The sequence below is a fragment of the Mustelus asterias genome, chromosome 11 (genome assembly GCF_964213995.1).
Source record: "Mustelus asterias chromosome 11, sMusAst1.hap1.1, whole genome shotgun sequence".
Classification (NCBI taxonomy): Eukaryota; Metazoa; Chordata; class Chondrichthyes; order Carcharhiniformes; family Triakidae; genus Mustelus; species Mustelus asterias.
Window position 1 is genome coordinate 16224864 of NC_135811.1, and position 23437 is coordinate 16248300.

General features: G+C 41.1%; 1 protein-coding gene across 11 annotated transcripts in view; it reads left to right on the forward strand.

Moving 5' to 3' along the window:
* add3a (adducin 3 (gamma) a) overlaps positions 1–23437 on the forward strand; it is a 238662-nt gene that overhangs the window by 186965 nt on the left and 28260 nt on the right. For all 11 annotated transcript variants that reach the window (XM_078223185.1, XM_078223180.1, XM_078223179.1 and 8 more), the window contains 5 exons: positions 9412–9561; positions 9661–9804; positions 10917–11015; positions 14003–14176; positions 22730–22987. In XM_078223185.1, coding sequence (XP_078079311.1) covers positions 9412–9561; positions 9661–9804; positions 10917–11015; positions 14003–14176; positions 22730–22987 — 825 coding nt within the window. The remainder of the gene's footprint in view (positions 1–9411; positions 9562–9660; positions 9805–10916; positions 11016–14002; positions 14177–22729; positions 22988–23437) is intronic.

Genomic DNA, 23437 nt, shown 5'->3' on the forward strand with positions numbered 1-23437 from the left:
CTCCCCCACTCTACTCTCTAAAATGTGAGATCATTTAAAACTCTGCTGTCCATTCCCTAAGTCCTGTGTTCACAGACATACATTGCTTCCAAGTTAAGTAAATGTTTATTTAATTTTTAAACTCATTTTAAATCAATCCTTGGCCTTCCGACCTTTGTAAACCTGATTTTATTTGTTCCATCATTGGCAGCTGCAGCTGTGGCCACCTAAGCTCTGGAATCCCATCTTTCAACCTCTCTATCTCTCTTTACTCTAAGATGTTGCTTAAAACCAGCCTCTTTGATGAGTATTTGGTCTTCTGTTTATTTTCTTTGTGGAAATATTACTTTATAATGCTCCTGTGGAGCACCTTGGAACATTTTGTTAAAGGCCTGATAGAAATGCAAGTTGTTGTTAGGTTTTACCTAATTATCAGAATATTGCAGCTTTACATTGCAATGCATCAATTTTAGGAGTATTTATTGTTGTGATTGTTGGGCAGCTTTCTATTCTAATCCAGTGTCATCCTAAATTAAGTCAGAAAGTGCACCTTTTTACTGTCATCTTCAATCTGCTTACAAAATTAGGTACTTCGGACAGTTCATAAGATGGCTGGTGAGGAAAATGTCACATTGGTGCAATGTAATGTATTCTAATATTAGGATAGAGATCAGGGCTTTACTGTGCAGAACCCGATTTGGAAGTGTCTGATTTTGACTGAATGGAAAACTGGAGGACTTCTCAATTTTCTAGTGCCAGTATCCTTTTTGTCCTGATCATAAGGTCTTTTTTGTTCTGGAAAGGATTTATGAAGTGATTTTTACTCAGTTTACAGAGTTTGGTACTGAAGCAATGGCATGTCTTTGCCTAGCGTTATCTGTTGCTTGTTTGGTTCATGGATTCTTCCACCAGTCGTTAGTCTTATGTCATGTTTCTGAACTGAGCCTCAGGAATGTAATAAAAATGGCAGCCCTAAACTGGAGACCGGTCACCTTGTGTTCAGTTTTATTTTTAAACAGATTGCTACAAAACAATATAATTAGTGGTCCTTTAATATATAATTGCTAGCCTTTAGAATTCTAGGTTAGCCAGGGGGGCAATATCTGCTCGGGAGATAATAGTTCTGTAGCTTATGTAACTTATTACTGATTGAGCTGCTTCATCATTAACCTGAAACGAGTATTACAATTCATTGTTATTCTTGCAGTCTTTTCTCTGACTAACTCCATAATAAGAAGTCTCACAACACCAGGTTAAAGCCCAACGGGTTTATTTGGCAGCACTAGCTTTCAGAGTCTCAAGCTCCTTCATCAGGTGAGTGAGGACTTGTGTTCACAAACAGGTCATATACAGACATAAACTCAATTTACAGGATAATGGTTGGAATGCGAGTCTTTACAGGTAATCAAATCTTAAAGGTACAGACAATATGAGTGGAGAGAGGGCCAAGCACAGGTTAGAGAGATGTGTATTGTCTCCAGCCAGGACAGTTAGTGAGATTTTGCAAGCCCAGGCAAGTCGTGGGGGTTACAGATAGTGTGACATGAACCCAAGATCCCTGTTGAGGCCGTCCTCATGTGCGGAACTTGACTATCAGTTTCTGCTCAGCGATTCTGCGTTGTCATGTGTTATGAAGGCCGCTTACCTGAAAATCAGAGGCTGAATGCCCATGACTGCTGAAGTGTTCCCCGACTGGAAGGGAACACTCCTGCCTGGTGATTGTCGAGCGGTGTTCATTCATTCATTATCGTAGCGTCTGCATGGTTTCCCCATGCCTTGGGACATCCTTTCCTGCAGCGTAACAGGTAGACAACGTTGGCCGAGTTGCAAGCGTATGTACCGTGTACCTGGTGGATGGTGTTCTCGCGTGAGATGATGGCATCCGTGTCGATGATCCGGCACGTCTTGCAGAGTCTTGCTGTGTTGTGTGGTGCCGTGGTCACTGTTCTCCTGAAGGCTGGGTAGTTTGCTGCGGACAATGGTCAGCTTGAGGTTGTACGGTTGTTTGAAGGCAAGAAGTGGGGGTGCGGGGATGGCCTTGGCGAGATGTTCGTCTTCATCGATGTCACGTTGAAGGCTCCGGAGAAGATGTCGTAGCTTCTCCACTCCTGGGACGTACTGGACGATGAAGGGTACTCTGTCCACCATGTCCCGTGTTTGTCTTGGGTTCATGTCATACTATCTGTAACCCCCACGACTTGCCTGGGCTTGCAAAATCTCACGAACTGTCCTGGCTGGAGACAATACACACTTCTTTAACCTGTGCTTGGCCCTGTCTCCACTCATATTGTCTGTACCTTTTAAGACTTGATTACCTGTAAAGACTCGCATTCCAACCATTATCTTGTAAATTGAGTTTGTGTCTGTATATGCCCTGTTTGTGAACACAAGTCCTCACTCACCCGATGAAGGAGCTTGAGACTCTGAAAGCTAGTGCTGCCAAATAGACCTGTTAGGCTTTAACCTGGTGTTGCGAGACTTCTTACTGTGCTTACCCCAGTCCAATGACATATAACTCCATAAAGCATACATTAATGGACACTAATTAGCATGCATGAAGAGGAAAGCAATTTTGGTTAAATTTCTTTGCATGAGACTGTTCTGCTGAATTACATTCGAAATTACCAGCATAGGTTAATATTTATATATTAACATAGCAAACAGAGGCTGGGGGGAAACAACTTAGGAGGGCTTACAATGTTAGGGAATAAACACTTGCTATAGATACTCAATGAAGTTAATGAGCCATATTTCCTCTCCAGATCAGTGTAACTGGTAATGCTCCAGCAGATCATTTTTCAGAACTTAAGGTTTTACGGTATTTATTTGAGTAACGATTAGAGATCAAAATCAGTTCACAAACAATGAAATCTAAAGTCAAATAATTGAAAGAAACTAGCATTTATATAATGTATTTCACCACAACTTCAGGATGTCCCAAAGCATTTACACCCAATGAATAATTTATGAAGTTATTTTTGGGATTTTTTTCCCCTCCATGAGAATATCCCACTGCTTCTGCTGCAGAGTTCACCACCACCTTCTCCAGGGCAACTAGGGATGGGCGATAAATGCTGGCCAGCCAGCAATGCCCATATCTTACGAATGAATTTTAAAAAGTATGTTCTTTAACCTGCAAGAAAAGCAAAAAATGCTGGAGAGTCACAGTGTGATGTTTCAGATGGGAGCTATTTGCTTGGATTCTTCGGTTGAGTGCTTTAAATTTTTTGTCACTTCGGAATGGAGATCCTCTACAACATGAGTGAGTTAAAAATGTTCTCAAAGGTTATATGATGTCATTGTATGCTTACAGATTCTTTAACAATCATAAAATCAGCTTTCATTTGCAATGTGGGGATTTTCTTTGAGTTTTTCTTTGTTTAAAACTAGAAAAATCTTGGTGTTGGGTGATATTAGACCTCCATTTAAATCCAGATTAATTTTGAGTAACAAAAACTAAAAATGCTTTAATGGCTCAGCAAATAAGGCAGCAATCTGTGGAATGAACCTATGAACGGTAATACCTGAAATGTTAACATTTGAGTTCTCTCCACGGAAACTTGCTGACAAAGTTCCTGATCGGTCTTCATGGACTGCTATTTTCCCATATATAATGAGGAACAAAAGGTTGGCATTTGTTGAAGTACAAGGAATATAGCCCTCATGGCAGTGCCTCAAGGTGATCCAAGCCAGTTTTTTAAAAAATCCATATTTCAAAAGCTTAACCATTTTGCTTGAGGAGCTTTCTTACTCCGGTAATGTTTTATTTCAACATCACTGCGCATGAGTTGAAAAAAAGCTGGATCACGCTATGTAGGCTACTGATTTTTGGAGCCTGCAAGAAAGCATTGGATTTGAAAGTAGCCTTGAGAGGCCTTTTATAATATTTGAGTGGTGTTGTCATGTGGATAATTGAGATTGCATATGCCACATCAAAGGAAACGGAGGCCTGTTAACCTAAGCACATTACTACCTTTAATAAATAACTAAAAGCACATAACACACAAAATGGCAAGAATGCAAAACATCAAACAAGAATTAATGCATACTGTAATTTTAGTCCCTGTGCCAAGTTCTATTTACAGCAGTGCTTCCCAAACTTTTTCACACTGTGAGCTTGTTTTGAAGCTTAAATTGCTGTGACTCAGCGAGAGCCAGGGGGTGCTTTGAGCTGTGAGAGGAAGGGAGTGGAGAACCCTCCAAGCGAGGGTTTTGAAGATCTCTGAGCGCAGGCATTGTTTAAACTGTAGGATTTTTAAATAAAAAGCAGCTGCTGTTTCAGTGACTTTCTTAGAGCAGGAATCTGGCCTCAGAGATCAGTCAGTTAGGCTGCACCCACCATCTAAAGAAATGCAGATGCTAACACTTGATTGGAGCTTCAACACAGCCATTACTGCCTCAGAAAACGCAAATCCAAAGTTTTATTCCAAGACCCACATTTTTGGGAGTACTGTTTTACAGTATTAACCTAGTATTGAACTACTCGGCTTTGGACCTCATGAGAGCCTTTGGTGAGGCGAGAGTGAGTGCCCTTGACATCAAAATGACATTGATCAAATCTGACATCGAAGAGCCCTAGTTAAATTGATAGGAATTGGGGAAAACTCTACACTGAGTAGCATCAAAGAAAGATGATTGTGTTTGCTGGAGGCCAATAATCAATGTCAGCCCCAGGATTTTGCTGCAGGAGTTCCTCGGGACAGTATTCTAGGCACAACTATCTTCAACTGCTCTATCAATGGCTTTCCCTCCATCATAAGGTCAGAACTTGATGTTTGTTGATAATTGTACAGTGTTTAGTTCCATTCGTAACTCCTGAAATAATGAAGCAGTTGGTGCCTGGTGCAGAAAGAACTGGACAACCTTGTGATTTGGGCTGATAAGTAATATTTGTGCCACACAAATGCCAAGCAGTGACTATTTCCAACAGGAGGGAGTCTAACCACCTCTCCTTTGCATTCAGTTTACTTGTCATCATCAGATATCCACCATCAACATCCTGGAAGTCACAATTGACCAGAAACCTAACTGGGCCAGGCACATAACTACTGTGACTACAAGCATAGGTCAGAGGCTGGATATTCTGTGCTCAGTATCTTGTGTCCATAAGAAATAGGAACATGAGTGGGACATTTTGCCCCTCGAGCCTGTTCTGCCTTTCAATAGGATCAAGGCTGACTGACATTCCTCATGTGCACTGTCCTGCCCTTTCTCCGTAAGCCTTGATTTGCTTACTTACCAAAAATCTATCCATCTCAGCCTTAAACATACATAAGGACTCTGCTCCATAGCTCTCTGTGGCAAGTAGTTCCAAAGACTCTCAACCCTTTGAGAGAAGAAAGTCCACCTCATCTTAGTCTTAAATTGGTTCCCCTTTATTGTGCAACTATGCTGTCTGGTCCTAGACTCTCCCATGAGGGTGGAACAGTGGTTAACACTGCTGCCTCACAGCGCCAGGCACTAGGATTTGATTCCTGGCTTGGGTCACTGTCTGTGCGAAGTCTGAATGTTCTCCCCATGTCTGCGTGGGTTTTCTCCAGCTGCTCCAGTTTCCTCTCAAAGTCCAAAAAATGTGCTGGTTAGGTGCTTTGGTCATGCTAAATTCTCCCTCAGTGTACCCGAACAGGTGCTAGTGTGTGGCGACAAGGGGATTTTCACAGCAACTTCATTGCAATGTTAATGTAATCCTACTTGTGACACCAATAAATACACTTAAACATCCTTCAGCATTTACCCTGTCAAGCCTCTTAATCCTATATGTTTCAAAGAGATCACCTCTCATTCTTGCCCAAAATTGCCCATTAGAGTCCTGGGATGTGTAGGTTAGAGGGATTAGCGGGTAAATATGTGGGGGTAGGGCCTGGGTGGGATTGTGGTCGGTGCAGACTCGATGGGCCGAATGGCCTCCTTCTGCACTGTAGGGTTTCTATGATTTCTTCTTAATTCCAATGAGTAGAGTCCCAACCTGTTTAACGTTTCCTCATAAGACAATTCCTCCATACCAGGGATCATTCAAGTGAACCTTCTCTGAACTGTCTCCAATGAAATAACATCTTCCCTTAAATAAGGGGACCGAAACTGCTCACAGTACTCCAGATGTGGTCTCACCAGTACCTTGTACAGTTGCAGCAAGACTTCCCTACTCGTATACTCCAACCCCTTGAAATAATGTCCTGACTCCCCAAAGCCTTTCCACCATCCACAAGGCACCAACCATGAGTACTAATAGAAGGTTTACCAGACTGATTCCTTAGACCTATGAGGAATGATTGAGTCGGTTAGGATTATATTCATGAGTTTAGAAGAATGATGGGGGGGGATCTCATAGAAACCTATAAAATTCTAACAGGACTACACATGGCAGGTACAAGAAGGATATTCCTGATGGTGGGGATGTCCAGAACCAGGGGTCACAGTCTGAGGATACATGGTAGACCATTTAGAATTGAGATGAGAAGAAATTTCTTCACCCAGAGTGGTGAGCCTGTGGAATTGTCTGCCACAGAAAGCAGTTGAGGCCAAAACATTTTGTTTTCAGGAAGGAGTTACATATAGCTCTTGGGGCTAAAGGGATCAAAGAATATGGGAGGGTGAGCCGGAACAGGTTACTTGAGTTGGACGAATAGCCATGATCATGTTGAATGGCGGAGCAGGTTTGAAGGGCTGAATGGCCTACTCCTGCTCCCATTTTCTACGTTTCTAATACGTTCCACTTGGCTGGGTGAGTCAAACTCAAGTAAAATTCACGAAGTTCAACACCATACAAGATAAAATAGCCCACTTGATTGATGACCCATCTATCCCTTTAATGTTCATTTCCGTCACTACTGGCACACTGTAGCTGCGATGTGTACCATCTACAACAATGTGTTTCAGAAATCACCCAGAGTTCTTTGACAGCAGCTTCCAAACCTTCAGGATATAACATCTAGAAGGAGAAAGACAGCAGGTGCATGGGAACACCAGCTTCTGTAAGTTGCTGCCCAAATTGCACACCACCCTGACTTGGAAAAATATCGTCTTCATCGTTGTTAGGTCAAATTCCTTGACTTCCCTACTTTACAATACCGTGGGCATATTTGCATCACACTGATTGTATCAGATCAAGAAACTGACTTATCACCAACTTCTTGAGGGAATTGAGAATTAATCAGTATGACACGTGTTGTACCTGTTAATTCTCAGATACTTTCAACCAGTTTACTTACTCCAAGGTTTTACCCCGGTGCCCTTATTTGCAAGGTGGACAAAGGACAAACACAGGTAAAGGTTCAACAAGTTTATTAATAATACTATTGACCCTTAAATTACCCACATAAAACAAGAGGATACCCCAGCAGATTCAAGTATACTACCCGTAAAGATGGCTTGGTTAAACTGCAGGCCCGATTCTCTGAGTCCCTCTGGTCTGTTGTCACGAAGGTGAGTCTCGATGGCCGCTTCTTCCTTCCTTCCTTGTCTGGTCAGTCTTCTGAATGGCCACGGCTGTCTCCCCTGTCGAGTCTTCGCTCCTGTGTGCCTCTGAGCGTGTCCCTTTATCCCCAGCCTGCTTGCCTTTCCAGAAACTTCTCTGGCTTCTGGCCAATGAGGTCCCAGGAGGGGGTTCCAATACCCAGTGGGTTTCTTGATGTCTGCCTGACAGGACACCAGGGTCCGCCCCCCAGGTGTCCATCTCCATGTTGTTAAACTTGTTATCAGGATCTCTTGGTGACAGAAAGTCTGGCCCGATCTGGGCTTCTAACAATAGACCGATGCATTTCAATGAGGTGCCATGATCTCCTGCTAAGTCTCAAGTAGAGTGTAACGACCTTTGATGGGTGGTTGATGGGTCAGGCCCAGACACATTTGTGTATTGTACAATTGGCCTGCCTGCGGTTTGACTGTGTTTGATTTCAATGTGCCCAATTCTTTAATTTAGGATATCCAATTTTATCAGCCTTAAAACTAGGCCCTGTTTATATCACCACACACATATTCTCGACATGCAGTATAATTTTTTCTGCCGAGAGTGAGATAGTCATGATGTGTTGAGTCATGTCTGTTTTGATATGAGGTATGAGTTGACTATGATGGATTGGGAAACATTACGTAAAGGGATAATGATGGATAGGCAATACCAAACATTCAAAGAGAACATGGTGAACTGCAACAACTGTTCATTCCTCTCCGGCGTAAAACGGGAATAGTGGCCAAATCATGGCTTATAAGGGAAATTAGAGATAGCATTGGATCCAATACTGAGGCATACAAATTGGCCAGAAAAAAACAACAGACCCGAGGATTGGGAGCAGAATTGGGATTAGAATTCAACAAAGGAGAATCAAGGGATTGATTAAGAAGGAGAAAAGATGCGAGTAAGCTTGCGAGGATCATAAATACTGATTTTAAGCGTTTCTATAGGTTTATGAAGAGAAAATTGGTGAAGACTAATCATAGAATCCCTACAGTGCAGAAGGAGGCCATTCAGCCCATCAAGTTTGCATCGACTCTGACAGCTGTTGGTTTCCAAAGTCTCGCCCTTGGTTATCAACCATTCTTCATCTATATTAAATTTTATCATATAAAGTAGAAGTAGGCCATTTGACCCTTTGAATCTGCACCATCATTCGGTAAGATCGTGACTAATCTGATTGTGGCCTCAACTCCACATTTCCATTTGACTCCCTTTTGTTGATGAATCTATCTCCTCTGCCTTAAAATTATTTATTGACCCATCTTCATTATGCTCTGGAGAAGAGAGTCCCAAAGATTTGTGACCCTCAAAGCAAAGTCGCACTCATCTCTGCCTTAAGTCAAATCCTTGCCACAATGTAGACGTTCGTAGGAATCGCATCAAAATAATCAAGATTGATTGGTTTATTATTTTCCTCTCCTATCTATCAGGAACATTGCACTTGAGATCAGTTAGTCCAGCACAGCATGAAAATTAAGTCAAGAACCTTTTGGTGTCTCTGTATTTGTGTATAGTTAATGATGAAATGTTTTTAATACTGCACATACAATTTCAGCTGTTCATAACTCATTTTAAAAAAGGGTCTGCATTAGAAAGACAATATATATATATATATATAAGAAAGACAATACAATTGATATTCTAGAAATTTAAAAGTGGTCTGAAAAGGTTTCTATCATCAAAAATATCTTGGGGTGGGATTTTACAGCCTCGCTCGAGCGTGACCGGAAATTCCCACCTAAGGTCAACGGACATTTCCATTGTTTGCCCCCCCGCCGCCTGCTCTGATTCCATGGCGGGCGAGGCGGTAGAATTCCAGCACTTGTGATGCATTTTAATGAACAGCATTGTTGTTTGAGAATCAAACGAAAGTAAATGATACAAGCAGACAATGAAGACTAACTTGTTTTTTTTACACGGTCTCTTAAAAAAATGGCCTGGATCATACCAGTTCATCACGTGTGCTTTTCTATAAATAGGTGAAAGTTAACATACTAGGTGAAGTAGTGGACCAGGGAAGCACGAATCTGAGAATTGACCAAGCATCATTCAGCCCCCATGCAGCCATCTATGCAATACGCCCAGATGTTCGATGTGCTATACATATATACACACCAGCAGCTGCTGCTGTAAGTGATTTTTAAAAAATTTATAATTTAAGTTTTAAACCGTGCAACATTTTTCACATTCAAATATTGAAAATTATTTGTTTTCCCTCCGAACCACAGGTTTCAACCATGAAGTGTGGTATCCTGCCAATATCCCAAGAGGCCTTGATTGTGGGCAGTGTTGCATATTATGATTATAATGGTTCACTTGATGAAGAGAGTGACCGAATTCAGCTCCAGAAGTGTCTAGGCACAGCTTGCAAGGTCAGATCACAGTAGCTGTTGTTATGTTTAAAGTGGACAATTGATGTTGCTGATTTTATCCCACCTCTTTCTCCCCCACCTCTCACACAGCATTGTAAGACAACAAATGAGAATGTTTGATTGATCTTGAATCTTTGACCTGTGCTAATAAGTCTGTTGATCTCAACCACTACAGCAATGGAAGTACTATATTTGGGTTCAGTATCTTTCAAACTATGGTGGAATACCATTCAGCCGAATAGCTTGAATTAATAACTTACTGGCGCTGTCTAGGACATGAAAAATAGAAAATTGGGCAAACTACCGAAGGCTAACAACCCTCTGAATCGCTGATTGATTGCTACGGTTGTAATGCAGTTTAAACAATTTCTCAGCAAAGTTGAGCAGAGAGTATTTAAGAATTCAAAGCTTGCTACCCAGTGTAAAATATGTTTCAAAAGCAAAACTGTGCAGATACTGGAAATCTGAAGTAAAAATTGCTAGAAATATTCAGGCAGGTCAGACAGCACCTGTGGATAGAGAAACCATTTACTTTTGAAATCAAAAACCTTCCTCAGAACTGGGTGGGGAGGGCGGTGTTTGCAGGCAGACATTACGGTCTGAAATTGCTGAACTCAATGTTGAGTCTACAATAACATTCAAAAGGCAATTGAACCTGTACTTGTAGATGACTAATTTGCAGGCTTATGAAGCAAAAGCTGTGGTGTGAGAATAAATTTGGAGCTTCTGCAAAGAGCTGGCACAGGCACAGCTAGCCAAATAACCTCCTTCAGTGCTGTAAGATTCTATTCTGTGACCTGATTAAGCTTAGCTGTGAAGGGCTGTTTATGGTTTGTGTCTGTGGAGCCATTGTGTCTGTGAGATACTCTCCGATATTCACCATCTAGGCCTACACATGTAGAATGTTTGCTTTTAGGCATAGATAAGAAAATTGGAATATTTGGAACCAAGATTCAGTGCCTTTAGAAGAGAAAGACAAGAGCAAGGAAAGAAAAAAACATTGTTAATAAACGTAAAACAGAAAAATTACTGTTTTAAATTGATTGTTGAGTTACACTGTACCTAAATGTTCATTTTCTTTCTGCTATCTCTAATCATGATTTTGTTTTCAGGTGTTGGTTCTTAGAAACCATGGTATAATAGCACTGGGTGAGACCATAGAGGAAGCTTTTCACTACGTCTACACTGTTCAGTTAGCCTGTGAGATCCAGGTAATACAGAGAATAATGTACAACTGGTACCAATTCATTTAAATGATACCTTAGAACAACCCGATTTGATTAGTTGAGTACCTGGTTCCTATTTTTATTGAACAGGCTTTAGTGTTGAAGTTGATCTCTTCATATTGGCTAACTGAGTAATGTCTTAATTAACCCATTTTCTATAATGTTTTCATGATGTCGTTGGTATATGCATTATGTGGTAAACGATCTAAGAAGCATTTAAATTTCTCTGTCTAGTAACTGGTCTCTATATAATTACATGATTTCAGCCAAGGTAGAGGAAGGATTGTCTTGGCTATTATCAAAAATAAGGGTAAAAGTCAACCACAGTTTCTATTGATTGCTATCCAATGAGCTCTGCTAACACCAATTCCCCAATTCTGTCCCCTTCTATGACTGCTTGGCCAGGCGGAAGCCAGTTGTATGTAGATTACTATTTGCCTCTTGTAGATTCAACACCTAACATGGAATTGCCATGACTAATTCCCATCCTCTCAAACTCTCATCCAATCTCGCCACCTTGATTCTCCTCTGCTGCAACACTCCCCCTTGCCAACTACCACTCAGCACAAATTTTAATAACTGAAAACTCCAACCACATTTGTCATTCCTGTATTCCTTATTCCAAGCTCACTTGTGTTTATAAATATCTATTCTGCCCCAACCTCACTTATGAAATTTATTCTAGCGCTCTATTGCAGTTGGCAAGCTCCACTATCAATGGCAACATGTTTGGTGTTCACATCCCTCAGCTTTGAAATTATTTCATCAACTTTTTACACTTTTTGGAAGCAGATAAAGATAAAACCAAAGTTTTAAACTGTCTTTTATAACAGTGTTGTTCCAACTATTACCATAAAACGTCTTCAAGTGTTTCACCACATTGTAAAATGCAAACTGTTACTGGTTATGGTCAGTTTCGGTTATGATCCCCTCCCTTGTCCAAGGTCATATACCTTTCATATATGAGGCATTGTCTTAGTTGCTTTATCAGACTGGAACCTATGAAGCATACGTATAGGAACAGGAGTAGGCCATTCAGCCTGTTGAGCCTGCTCTGCCATTTAATACGATCATAGTTGATCAGACACTTCAAAGCCTTTTGCACACACTATCTAATTTCTTACCATTTAAGGAACATCTGTTCCTTTTACAAAGTGGATTGCTTCATATTTTTCCAAATTTTATTCCATTTGTCATGTTCTTGCCCACTCATCAAGTCTGTCCAAATCTTCCTGTAGCCACTTTGCATCTTCTTCACAACATACATTCCCGCCTAGTATTGTATCATTCACAAACTTGGAAATATTACATTTAGTCCTTGCATCCAAATCATTGATATATATTGTAAACAGCTGGGGCCCAAGTACTGATCCCACTAGCCACAGCCTATCAATGTGAGAATAACCCATTTATTCCTACTCTGTTTTCTGCCTGTTAGCCAATCCATAATCCATGCCAGTATATTGCCTCCTTTCCGATGCTTTTGCTAATCAACTGCTTGTGAGGGGCTTGAACAAAGGCCTTCTGAAAATCCAAATATACTAGATCCATCATCTGACTCTCTTTTATCAATTTTGTTAATAACATCTTCAAAAATCTCCTAACCAGCTCATCAAACGTGAGTTCCCATTCATAAATCCATGCTGACTAGGCCCAATCAGATCATGATTGTCCCAAGTGTCCATTTATAACATCCTTTATAAATAGATTTGAGCATTTTCCTACTACTGATGTAAGGCCAACAGGCCTGTAATTCTCTGTTTTCTCACTCCCTCTCTCCTTAAATAGTGGGGTGACATTTGCTACCTTCTAATCCTCAGGAACCATTCCGGATTCTATAGAATTTTGAAAGATAATATCAATGTATCAATTATCTCTATGGCAATCTCCTTCAGCACTCTGGGATGCATAATATCTGGTCCTGGGGACTTACCAACTTTCAGTCACAATTTCTCCAGTGCAACCTTCTTATACTAATTTCCTTGAACTCAACATTCACAGTTGTCCCTTGGATCTTTACATAGGGGGAGATTTCCTGTATTATCTTCAGTGAAAACAGATAAAATAATCATTTAGCTTCTCTGCTATTTCTCTATTTCCCCATTATGAATTCTCCTGGCTCTGCCTGCAATGGATTCTCAATTATCTTAGCAAAACGCTTCCTCTTCACATATCTATAGAGGCTCTTACAGTGCAATTTCATGTTTTTTGCTAGTTTGCATAATACTCTGTACTCCCTTTCTTTATCAGTTTCTTGGCCTTCCTCTGCTCCTTTGCTGTATTCTAAAAATCTCCAAAACTTCAGGTTTGCTACTATTTATGGAAACTTTATAAGCCTTTGCAAGCATGAAGCAGGTAGAAACCTTTAGAAAGATAGAACTTTAGATAGGGAAACATGCATTCAAATCACCTGCAAAATTTGATGGCAAAATATTAATTAAGTCAATAATTATAGCATTTACGAATCTCTGTCAGAAGAAAGTTCCCTTTAGATTCAACCCACTCTTGGTAATTAATCATAATTGGCCCAGATACAATGCAATCTATTGAAGTACATTTATGAACAGAATTGGTTTCCAAGTTTTTAGAAAAAGAGGAGTTTCTTTGTATGAAATTAACCGAATAGATTTTACATCATCAGACTGCTTATTACAGTAATGAATCATTTTGCAATTTTATACTTCTATTGGCCCATTAATTACAAATGATACAATGTTTTCAATAAACAATGCTTCTCACTATATTAAACTGAACAGATATGCGGTAAATTCCTAATCTGTGTGAAGTGATGTCATGAGTGATCTGAAGGTCACTATGCTATAAAATGTCTGTGCATTATCAATGTACGACTTGGACAGTGAAAATATTTCTAAGAATGGTTCTCGAAGCATTGCTTCTGTGTGCTGACACATTTGATTGTTTTAAAACCTGGGAGTGATCTTTGCGTTTTTATCCAAATAATTTATTTGAAGGTCCGGGCCTTGGCAAGTGCAGGTAGTGTGGATAACTTACTGCTACTGGATCTGGAAAAATTCAAGCCTTTCACGCAAAAAGTGGCTATTGATGGAGTCAATATGGGAGTCGCTCAGAAGTGGAGAATTGGAGAACAAGAATTTGAAGCGATGATGAGAATGTTGGACAATCTGGTACGTACATTTTGAAGATATTGATCCTTGCTTTCAAAGGTCTTCAAAGCCTGCCCCTTCAGCCACATACCCAACAGTAACCCTTAGTTCGTTTCAATCCTGGAATGGTCCATGTTCTTTGCTTCATTATCTGTAGCAATTATTGCAGTCACTACCATGCCAAACCTCTTTATCTTTCCATGTAGCTAACTTTCCTTTTTTCCTTTCTGTTTAATGTTCACTGTTTTCTTTCAAGCTATGGAATGTCTTTCGTGACATGTAAAGTGCAAAAGGAAGTTGTGTTATAGGAGTGATGCATGTTTTTAAAAATTACAAATTTTCATTGTGTCTTATTTTAATGAGCTCCTGAGTAAAAGCTTGCTTTTGAGTAGAGTCCCCAGTGCATTTACTTTTGGCAGTATTGGAACTGGGCTTATATTACAATAAAAGGTGTCAGCCTTGACTCAGTGATAGCGCACCTGCACTGAGTTGGATGGCTTAGGGTTATAAACCCCACTCCAGGACTTGAGTACATTATTTAGTCAGAAGCTTCAGAGCAGTAATAATGGAATGCTGCATTGTCAAGGAATTTTCCCATTGCTTGTTAATTTTATGAAGGTAGTGGGCATTACCTGGGCATTCACTTGAGCCCTCTATAAATAGATGCAGACTAAAATTGTGGGGTTAAGAGCACAAGAACTAGGAGTAGGCCATTTGACCCCACAAGCCTGCTCCACTATTTAGTAAGATCATGGTTGATCTGATTTTGGCCTTAACTCCACATTGCTGTCTGTGCCTCATAACCCTAGACTCCCTTATCAGTCAAAAATCTGTCTAACTCAGCCTTGAATATATTCAATGATCCTGCCCCTGCTGCATGCCAGGGGGAGAGAATTCCAAACACCATTGACCTTCAAAGAGGAAATTCCTCCTCATCTCCATCTTAAATGGGCACCCCTTATTTTGAAATTGTACCCCCAAGATTTCCTCCTAACTGGATATATCCTCTCAGCATCTACCTTATCAAGGCCCTTCAGAATCTAGTATTTTTCAGCATAGGTCACCTCTTAATCTTCTAAATTCTCACGAGTACAGGCCCACCTGCTAAGTCATAGAGTCATAGAGGTTTACAGCATGGAAACAGGCCCCTCGGCCCAACTTGTTCATGCCGCCCTTTTTGTTTTAAAGCCCCTAAGCTAGTCCCAATTGACCGCGTTTGGCCCATATCCCCATCTTACCCATGTAACTGTCTAAATGCTTTTTAAAAGACAAAATTGTACCTGTCTCTACTACTACCTCTGGCAGCTTGTTCCAGACACTCACCACTCTGTGTGAAAGAAATGCCCCTCTGGACACTTTTGTATCTCTCACCTTGAACCTATGCCTTCTAATTTTAGACTCTCCCATCTTTGGGAAAAGATCTTTACTATCTAGCTGATCTATGCCCCTCATTATTTTATAGACCTCTATAAGATCACCCCTCAACCTCCTACGCTCCAGGGAAAAAAGTCCCAATCTATCCAGCCTCTCCTTATAACTCAAATCATCAAGTGCTGGTAACATCCTAGTAAATCTTTTCTGCACTCTTTCTAGTTTAATAATATCCTTTCTATAATAGGATGACCAGAACTGTACACAGTATTCCAAGTGTGGCCTTACCAATGCCTTGTACAACTTCAACAAGACGTCCCAACTCCTGTATTCAATGTTCTGACCAATGAAACCAAGAATGCTGAATGCCTTCTTCACTCTGTCCACTTGTGATTCCACTTTCAAGGAGCTATGAACATGTACCCCTAGATCTCTTTGTTCTGTAACTCTTCCCAATGCCCTACCATTAACTGAGTAAGTCCTGCCTTGGTTCGATCTATCAAAATGCATCACCTCGTATTTATCTAAATTAATCTCTCATCTGCCATTCGTCAGCCCACTGGCCCAATTGATCAAGATCCCATTGCAATCCTAGATAACCTTCTTCACTGTCCACTATGCCACCAATCTTTGTGTCATCTGCAAACTTACTAACCATGTCTCCTATATTCTCATCCAAATCATTAATATAAATGACAAATAACAGTGGACCCAGCACCGATCCCTGAGGCACACCACTGGTACAGGCCTTTAGTTTGAAAAACAACCCTCTACAACCACCCTTTGGCTTCTGTCATTGAAGTCAATTTTGTATCCATTTAGTTACCTCACCCTGGATCCCATGAGATTTAACCTTATGCAACAACCTATATTTGGTACCTTGTCAAAGGCCTTGCTAAAGTCCATGTAGACAACAACAACTGCACTGCCCTCGTCTACCTTGTTAGTTACCCCTTCAAAAAATTCATTTAAACTTGTGAGACATGATTTTCCACTCTCAAAGCCATGCTGACTGTTCCTAATCAGTACTTGCATCTCTAAATACCTGTAGATCCTGTCTCTCAAAATACCTTCTAACAACTTACCCACCACAGATATGAGGCTCACCAGCCTGTAGTTCCCAGGCTTTTACCTGCAGCCCTTTTTAAACAAAGGCACAACATTTGCTACCCTCCGGTCTTCAGGCACCTCACCTGTGACTATCGATGATTCAAATATCTCTGTTAGGGCACCCGCAATTTCCTCCCTAGCTTCCCACAATTTCATCAGGTCCCAGGGATTTATTTACCTTGATGCGCTTTATGACTTCCAGCACCACCTCCTCTGTAATATGTACACTCCTGAAGACATCACTATTTATTTCCCCAAGTTCCCTAACATCCATGCATTTCTCAACAGCAAATACCGATGAAAAATATTCATTTAGGATCTCACCCATCTCTTGTGGATCCGCACATAGATGACCTTGTTGATCCTTAAGAGGCTCTACTCTCTCCCTTGTTACTCTTTTGCCCTTTATGTAGTTGTAGAAGCTCTTTGGATTCACCTTTGCCTTATCTGCCAAAACAATCTCGTGTCCCCTTTTTGCTCTCCTGATTTCTCTCTCAACTCTACTCCTACACCCTCTATACTCTTCAAGGGATCCACCTGATCCCAGCTGCCTATGCATGTCATGTGCCTCCCTTCTTGACCAGAGCCTCAATATCCCGAGTCATCCAGGGTTCCCTACTTCTACCAGCCTTGCTCTTCACTTTTAAGAGTAATGGGCTTACCCTGAACACTGGTTAACTCACTTTTGAAAGCCTCCCACTTACCAGACATCCCTTTGCCTTCCCACAGACTCCCCCAATTAACTGTTAAAAGTTCCTGCCTGATACCATCAAAATTGGCCTTGCCCCAATTTAGAATATTAACTTTTGGGACAGACCTATCATTCTCCATAGCTATCTTAAAACTAATAGAATTATGGTCATTGGTCCCAAAGTGATCCCTCACTAACATTTCTTGTCACCTGCCCGTCCTTATTTCCCAAGAGGAGGTCAAGTTTTGCCCCATCTCTAGTTGGGCCATCCACATACTGAATGAGAAATTCCTCCTGAATACACTCAACAAATTTCTCTCCATCCACACCTCTAATACTATGGCTGTCCCAGTCAATGTTGGGAAAGTTAAAATCCCCTACCATTACCACCCTATTTTTCTTGGAGCTATCCGGTACCTCCTTACTTATTTGCTCCTCAATTTCCCGCTGACTATTTGGGGGTCTATAGTACAACCCTATCAAAGTGATTTCCCCCTCCTTATTTCTCAGTTCTACCCATATAGACTCAGTGGGCGAACCCTTGGATATATCCCCCCTCAGTACTGCTGTGATGTTTTTCTTAATCAAAAGTGCAACTTCCCCTCCTCTCTTACTTCCTGTTCTATCTTTCCTATAGCATCTGTACCCTGGAACATTGAGCTGCCAGTCCTGTCCCTCCCTTAGCCATGTTTCAGTAATTGCTATAATATCCCAGCCCCACGTCCCCATCCATGCCCTGAGTTCATCTGCCTTGCCCGTCAGGCCTCTTGCATTGAAATAAATGCAGTTTAATCTGGACTTCCCTTGCTCTCTGACTTGCTTTTGCCTGATCTGTCTGGTACTAGGACTACTGACACTGCGTTTACTATTTAATGTGCTCTCTTTAACTTTTGTGCTGTCCCCAACCTTCTCTTCTGTCTCCCTACTGCTTTGGGTTCCACCCCGCTGCCAAACTAGTTTAAACCCTCCCAAGTTTCCCAAGGGGCGGCACGGTAGCACAGTGGTTAGCACTGCTGCTTCACAGCTCCAGGGTCCCGGGTTCGATTCCCGGCTCGGGTCACTGTCTGTGTGGAGTTTGCACATTCTCCTCGTGTCTGCGTGGGTTTCCTCCGGGTGCTCCGGTTTCCTCCCACAGTCCAAAGATGTGCGGGCTAGGTTGATTGGCCAGGTTAAAAATTGCCCCTTAGAGTCCTGAGATGCATAGGTTAGAGGGATTAGCGGGTAAATATGTGGGGGTAGGGCCTGGGTGGGATTGTGGTCAGTGCAGACTCGATGGGCCGAATGGCCTCCTTCTGCACTGTAGGGTTTCTATGATTTCTATGAAGTGGCTCTAGCAAATCTCCCCGCCAGGATATTAGTCCCCTTCCAGTTCAGGTGTAACCCGTCCCTCTTAAACAGGTCACCCCTTCCCCAGAAGAAATCCCAATGATCCAAATATCTAAATCCCTGCCCCCTGCACCAGCTCTCAAGCCACACATTCCATCTGCCTAATCTTCCTATTCCTACTCTCACTAGCACGTGGCACCGATAGTAGTCCAGAAATTACTACCTTCAAGGCCCTGCACTTTAGCCTTCTACCTAACTCTCTATATTCACATTTCAGGACCTCATCCCTTTTCCTACCTATGTCGTTAGTACCAATATATACAACGACCTCTGGCTGCTCACCTTCCCCCTTAAGAATGTCCTGCAACCGCTCAGAGACATCCTTGACCCTGGCACCAGGGAGGCAACACACCATCCTGGAGTCTCGATCGCGGCCACAGAAACGCCTGTCTGTGCCTCTAACTAGCGAGTCCTCTATTACTACTGCTCGCTTGCTGTTTGCCAGACCCTGCTCTATAGCAGAAACAGCTGTGGTGCCACAGGCCTGACTGCTGCTGGTATCTCCCCCTGACAGGCTATCCCCCTCGATAGTATCCAAATCGGTATACCTGTTTGGAAGGGGAATAGCCACAGGAGACTCCTGCACTACCTGCCTGTCTCTCCTGGTAGTCACCCATCTACCTGACTGAACTTGTGGTGTGACAACTTCCCTGTAACCAGACTTTCTAAACGTTTGTTCATAAGACAAACTGCTCATCCCAGGAACCAGTCTATGAATCTTCTCTGAACTGCTTCCATTGCAAGTATGTCCCTTCTAATGTAGGTTGAAGAAAACTATACACAGTACTGTAGATACTCACCAATACCCAATATAATTGTAGGAAGTCACCCCTAATATTTTACTCCATCCCCCTTGCAAAGGTCAACATTTCATTTCCTTTCCTAATTATAACTCTTGTACAAGGACACCCAGATCCTTCTGTACTGCAACATCTTCCCATTTAAATATTCTGATTTTCTATTCTACTTGCCAAAATGGACAACCTCTCATTTTACAAGATTATACTCCATCTACCAATTTTTTCCCCGCTCCCTTAATATAGCTATATCCCTTTGCAGATGAATGTACTCTCAAATCACAGAATTATTACGTCACAGAAGAAGGCCATTTGGTCCATTGCGTTTGCACCAGCTTTCTAAGCGAGCATTATAACTTAGTGCCATTCCCCTGCCTTTTCCGAATACCCCTGCACACTGTTCCTCCAACTTGCTTTCCTACCTATTTTGTATAGTCAGTAAATTTGGCTCTAGTCAGTCCCTTCATCCAAGTCACTAATATAGATTGTGAATAGTTGAGGCCTCAGCACTGCTCCCTGTGGAACTCCAGTAGTAACAATTTGACATCCTGAAAATGATGAATTTATCCTGACTCTGTTTTCTGTGTTATGATCTGGTTCAGGACCTTTAACATTTAATAAAGGAATCCAAATACGTCAATTAACTAACAGAAGTACGCCACAAGATTTCATGTTTTTAAACAACAAATGATATTGTAGATAAAATGAAATTAAACAAAGCAAGCACCACTGACAACATTATCGCTTAGAAATACTTATGTTATAACCTCAGTTCTACTTTTTGCTCCTCCATCATTCCCCCATCCCCCAAATAGAGTTCCTTTTTCTTACAGAACCTTTAAGATTCATATTAAGACCATAAGACATAGGAGCAGAATTAGGCCGCTTGGCCCATCGAGTCTGCTCCGCCATTCAATCGTGGCTGATATTTTTCTCATCCCCATTGTCCTGCCTTTTCCTCATAATCCCTGATCCCCTTATTAATCAAGAACCTATCTATCTCTGTCTTATAGATATTCCAGCTACTCCTCTGCAGTGAAGGTCATTTCATTAGTTTTTGGCTATGCGCCCCTCCAACTTTACTGGCATGGTGACTACAAATGTCTCATCTCCTTGTTTGGGTTATTGGTAGACATCCATTGACTTCCCACAACTTCCAAGCTAACTCTGCTGACTGCTTTCGGCCACAAGGCTCTGTGAGGACCACTGTAGATTTCTTGCTTTAGCTCCAAACTAGGAAAATCTCCCAGCTCCTTCTCTCACAATCCAAACTGAGATAGAGCCCCATGCAGTGAACGATTAAGTTAGTATTTATCTCTGAAATGCAGGCCTAACTATCATTCCCTGTTGTCTCTCTCAATCTGGTGAGATGCAGTCTTCGCAAAAGCAAAGTTACAGCTGCATCTGCCTGCTCCTACACCTGCTTCTGTCAGCCTACACACACAGATAAAATGAGCAAAAGAACCTTCTGCCAATGCTCCACCTTGAATCACTATCGCTCTGGCAACATGATATACTTTGGGATGATTCAACCAGAAATATAAGCAAAAGCTACTCTTAGATTCTGCAACCCATGTGTATAATTTATATCTAACAGAGTTTTACAACCACCTTTCATCGAATTGCTAGCTTTTATGGACAATAGACACTCTATCAAGGAATTATTTATTATTCAGTGTTTACACTTCAACTCTAACCTTGCAAGATAAACATAAGTTAGCGTTTAACGAACCTCAATTAATTTCAAGCTTGTTTGAATTACATTTATTTCAGGGTTGCTTATCTAATCCACCCCATCCCATTTATCTGCAGTTAACATTTTAATTCCTAAAATTAAGTTATTTTCTAAAACATATGAATTATGAACTAGATATTCACAACATCTCTTAGCCATTCCTCAGTCCCTGTCAGCCTTAAATTCCGTTAGGTTCCCCCGTTATTTCTTTCTCCAGTGATAGTGATTATTCCTCCCTCTCTTTTGCCTTTTGACTTTCTACTATTTTTGGGATGCTTTTTTGTGTCTTCGACTATGAGGCATGTTGATGTCAGCCCAAACAGATGTTCTGCCTACCACAGATTTGAGCAACTTGTGTGTGAATTTCAGTGCTGGTGCAATGCCAGGTATGTAAGTCATCCTTCCTAGAATTGGCTAATTGAAACAAACAGCATGCTCCTTCAATTGTTCGTAACAGGCAGAATTTGCTCGAACTGGCAAAACTCAAAACAAAACATCTACCGTTAGATATGATTCCATGATTTAGCAGCCTTTTCTGAGCAATCCTGAGTGCGATAATAGCTCAAATAACAACAAATTTAAGATGACCAATTGTGCTTGTAACGGCTCATTCACATTGGCTGGAAGTAACACACATTATGCACAAAGATTTGTTCTATGCAAGCAAAAGGAACATATTCAAACCTTGCACCTTATATTAATTACATAGGAACTTTTTTTCATTCATGTGATGTGGGCATCGCTGGCTAGGCCATAATTCATTGCCAATACCTAATTGTCCTTGAGAAAGTGGTGGTGAGCCGCCGCCTTGAACCAAAAAGTAAGTTTATTTATTAGTGTCACAAATAGCCTTACATTAATATTGCAATGAAGTTGGCACTTTTGTATTTGCCCTGATGAGTCGACGACAAAAAGCTAATATTTTTATTACTACAGATGCATGTTAGTTATATAAATGAAGTCTATTTTGAACTTGCAATTTTTCTATACCCATTCTAAGAGAAAGATCTGTGTAACTCAGGGTGACAAAACTGTGTAAATACAACTTGTTAAAAATGCTATTCACCTTCTATGAGTAAATTTAAAATATACAAACATTATCTATGCAGTGCTCTTGCGTGTCCTACTTTTATTTCTGTTTGGTTAATTGGATAAACTCGAAACATTGTTATTGTATTTTCCTGCAGTACGCCCACTTCTAACATCATCATCCTACTAACTGATATAGCAAATGGGTATGTTAACATCCAAATGGGACTCAAACTTTCAGTGCTGTTTGTATGAAATTGAACTTTTATTGCCATGTCCCTCTCCTGTTTTGGTTCAGAATTTTGCATTTGTGTTTGGATTATTGGCTGGTTTTTCTGCTTTTTCTTCATAAATTTATCAGTTTTGAGGCTGCTTGTTTTGCTTCTAATGTGTCTGTTAAATCAGCTCCCTCAAATGCCCATGCAGTTGTTATCCTCTTTAATTTCTCTCCTCAGGGCTACAGAACAGGCTACACTTACAGGCACCCTATTTTAAGAGAAAAACTAAGACACAAGAGTGAGGTGGAAATCCCTGCAACTGTCACAGCATTTTCCTTTGAAGATGATACTCTGCCACGCTCTCCCCTCAAATTCCTGGCACAGAAACAGCAGCGGGAAAAGACAAGGTGGCTGAACACTCCAAACACGTACATGAAGGTCAATGTCCCAGAGGAATCTCCAACTGGTGACTGCAGCCCTCGGTCTAAAACCACAGTAAGTATTAGTTTAGAAATCTTCTGTCATTTTAAAATATTTTGGAATAACTCAGGCTATCATCAAATAACACTTCCTTTTGAACTAATGAGTCAAATCATCCTTCAACAGTTAGCAGTGCAAAAAAATGTTATTGATTTATCATAGAACAGAAATGAATTGATGCCATAAACAATTACATAAGAACTAGGAGCAGGAGTCGGACATCTGGCCCCTCGAGCCTGCTCCGCCATTCAATACGATCATGGCTGATCTTTTTGTGGACTCAGCTCCACTCACCCGCCTGCTCACCATAACCCCTAATTCCTTTACTAGCCTTGCCTTAAAAACATTCAATGAGGTAGCCTCAACTGCTTCACTGGGCGGGGAATTCCACAGATAATTGTCTGACTGCTATTCAGATGTCAATCAATGAAATAAACTAAATGCAAGGAACTCTGAAATTAAAGC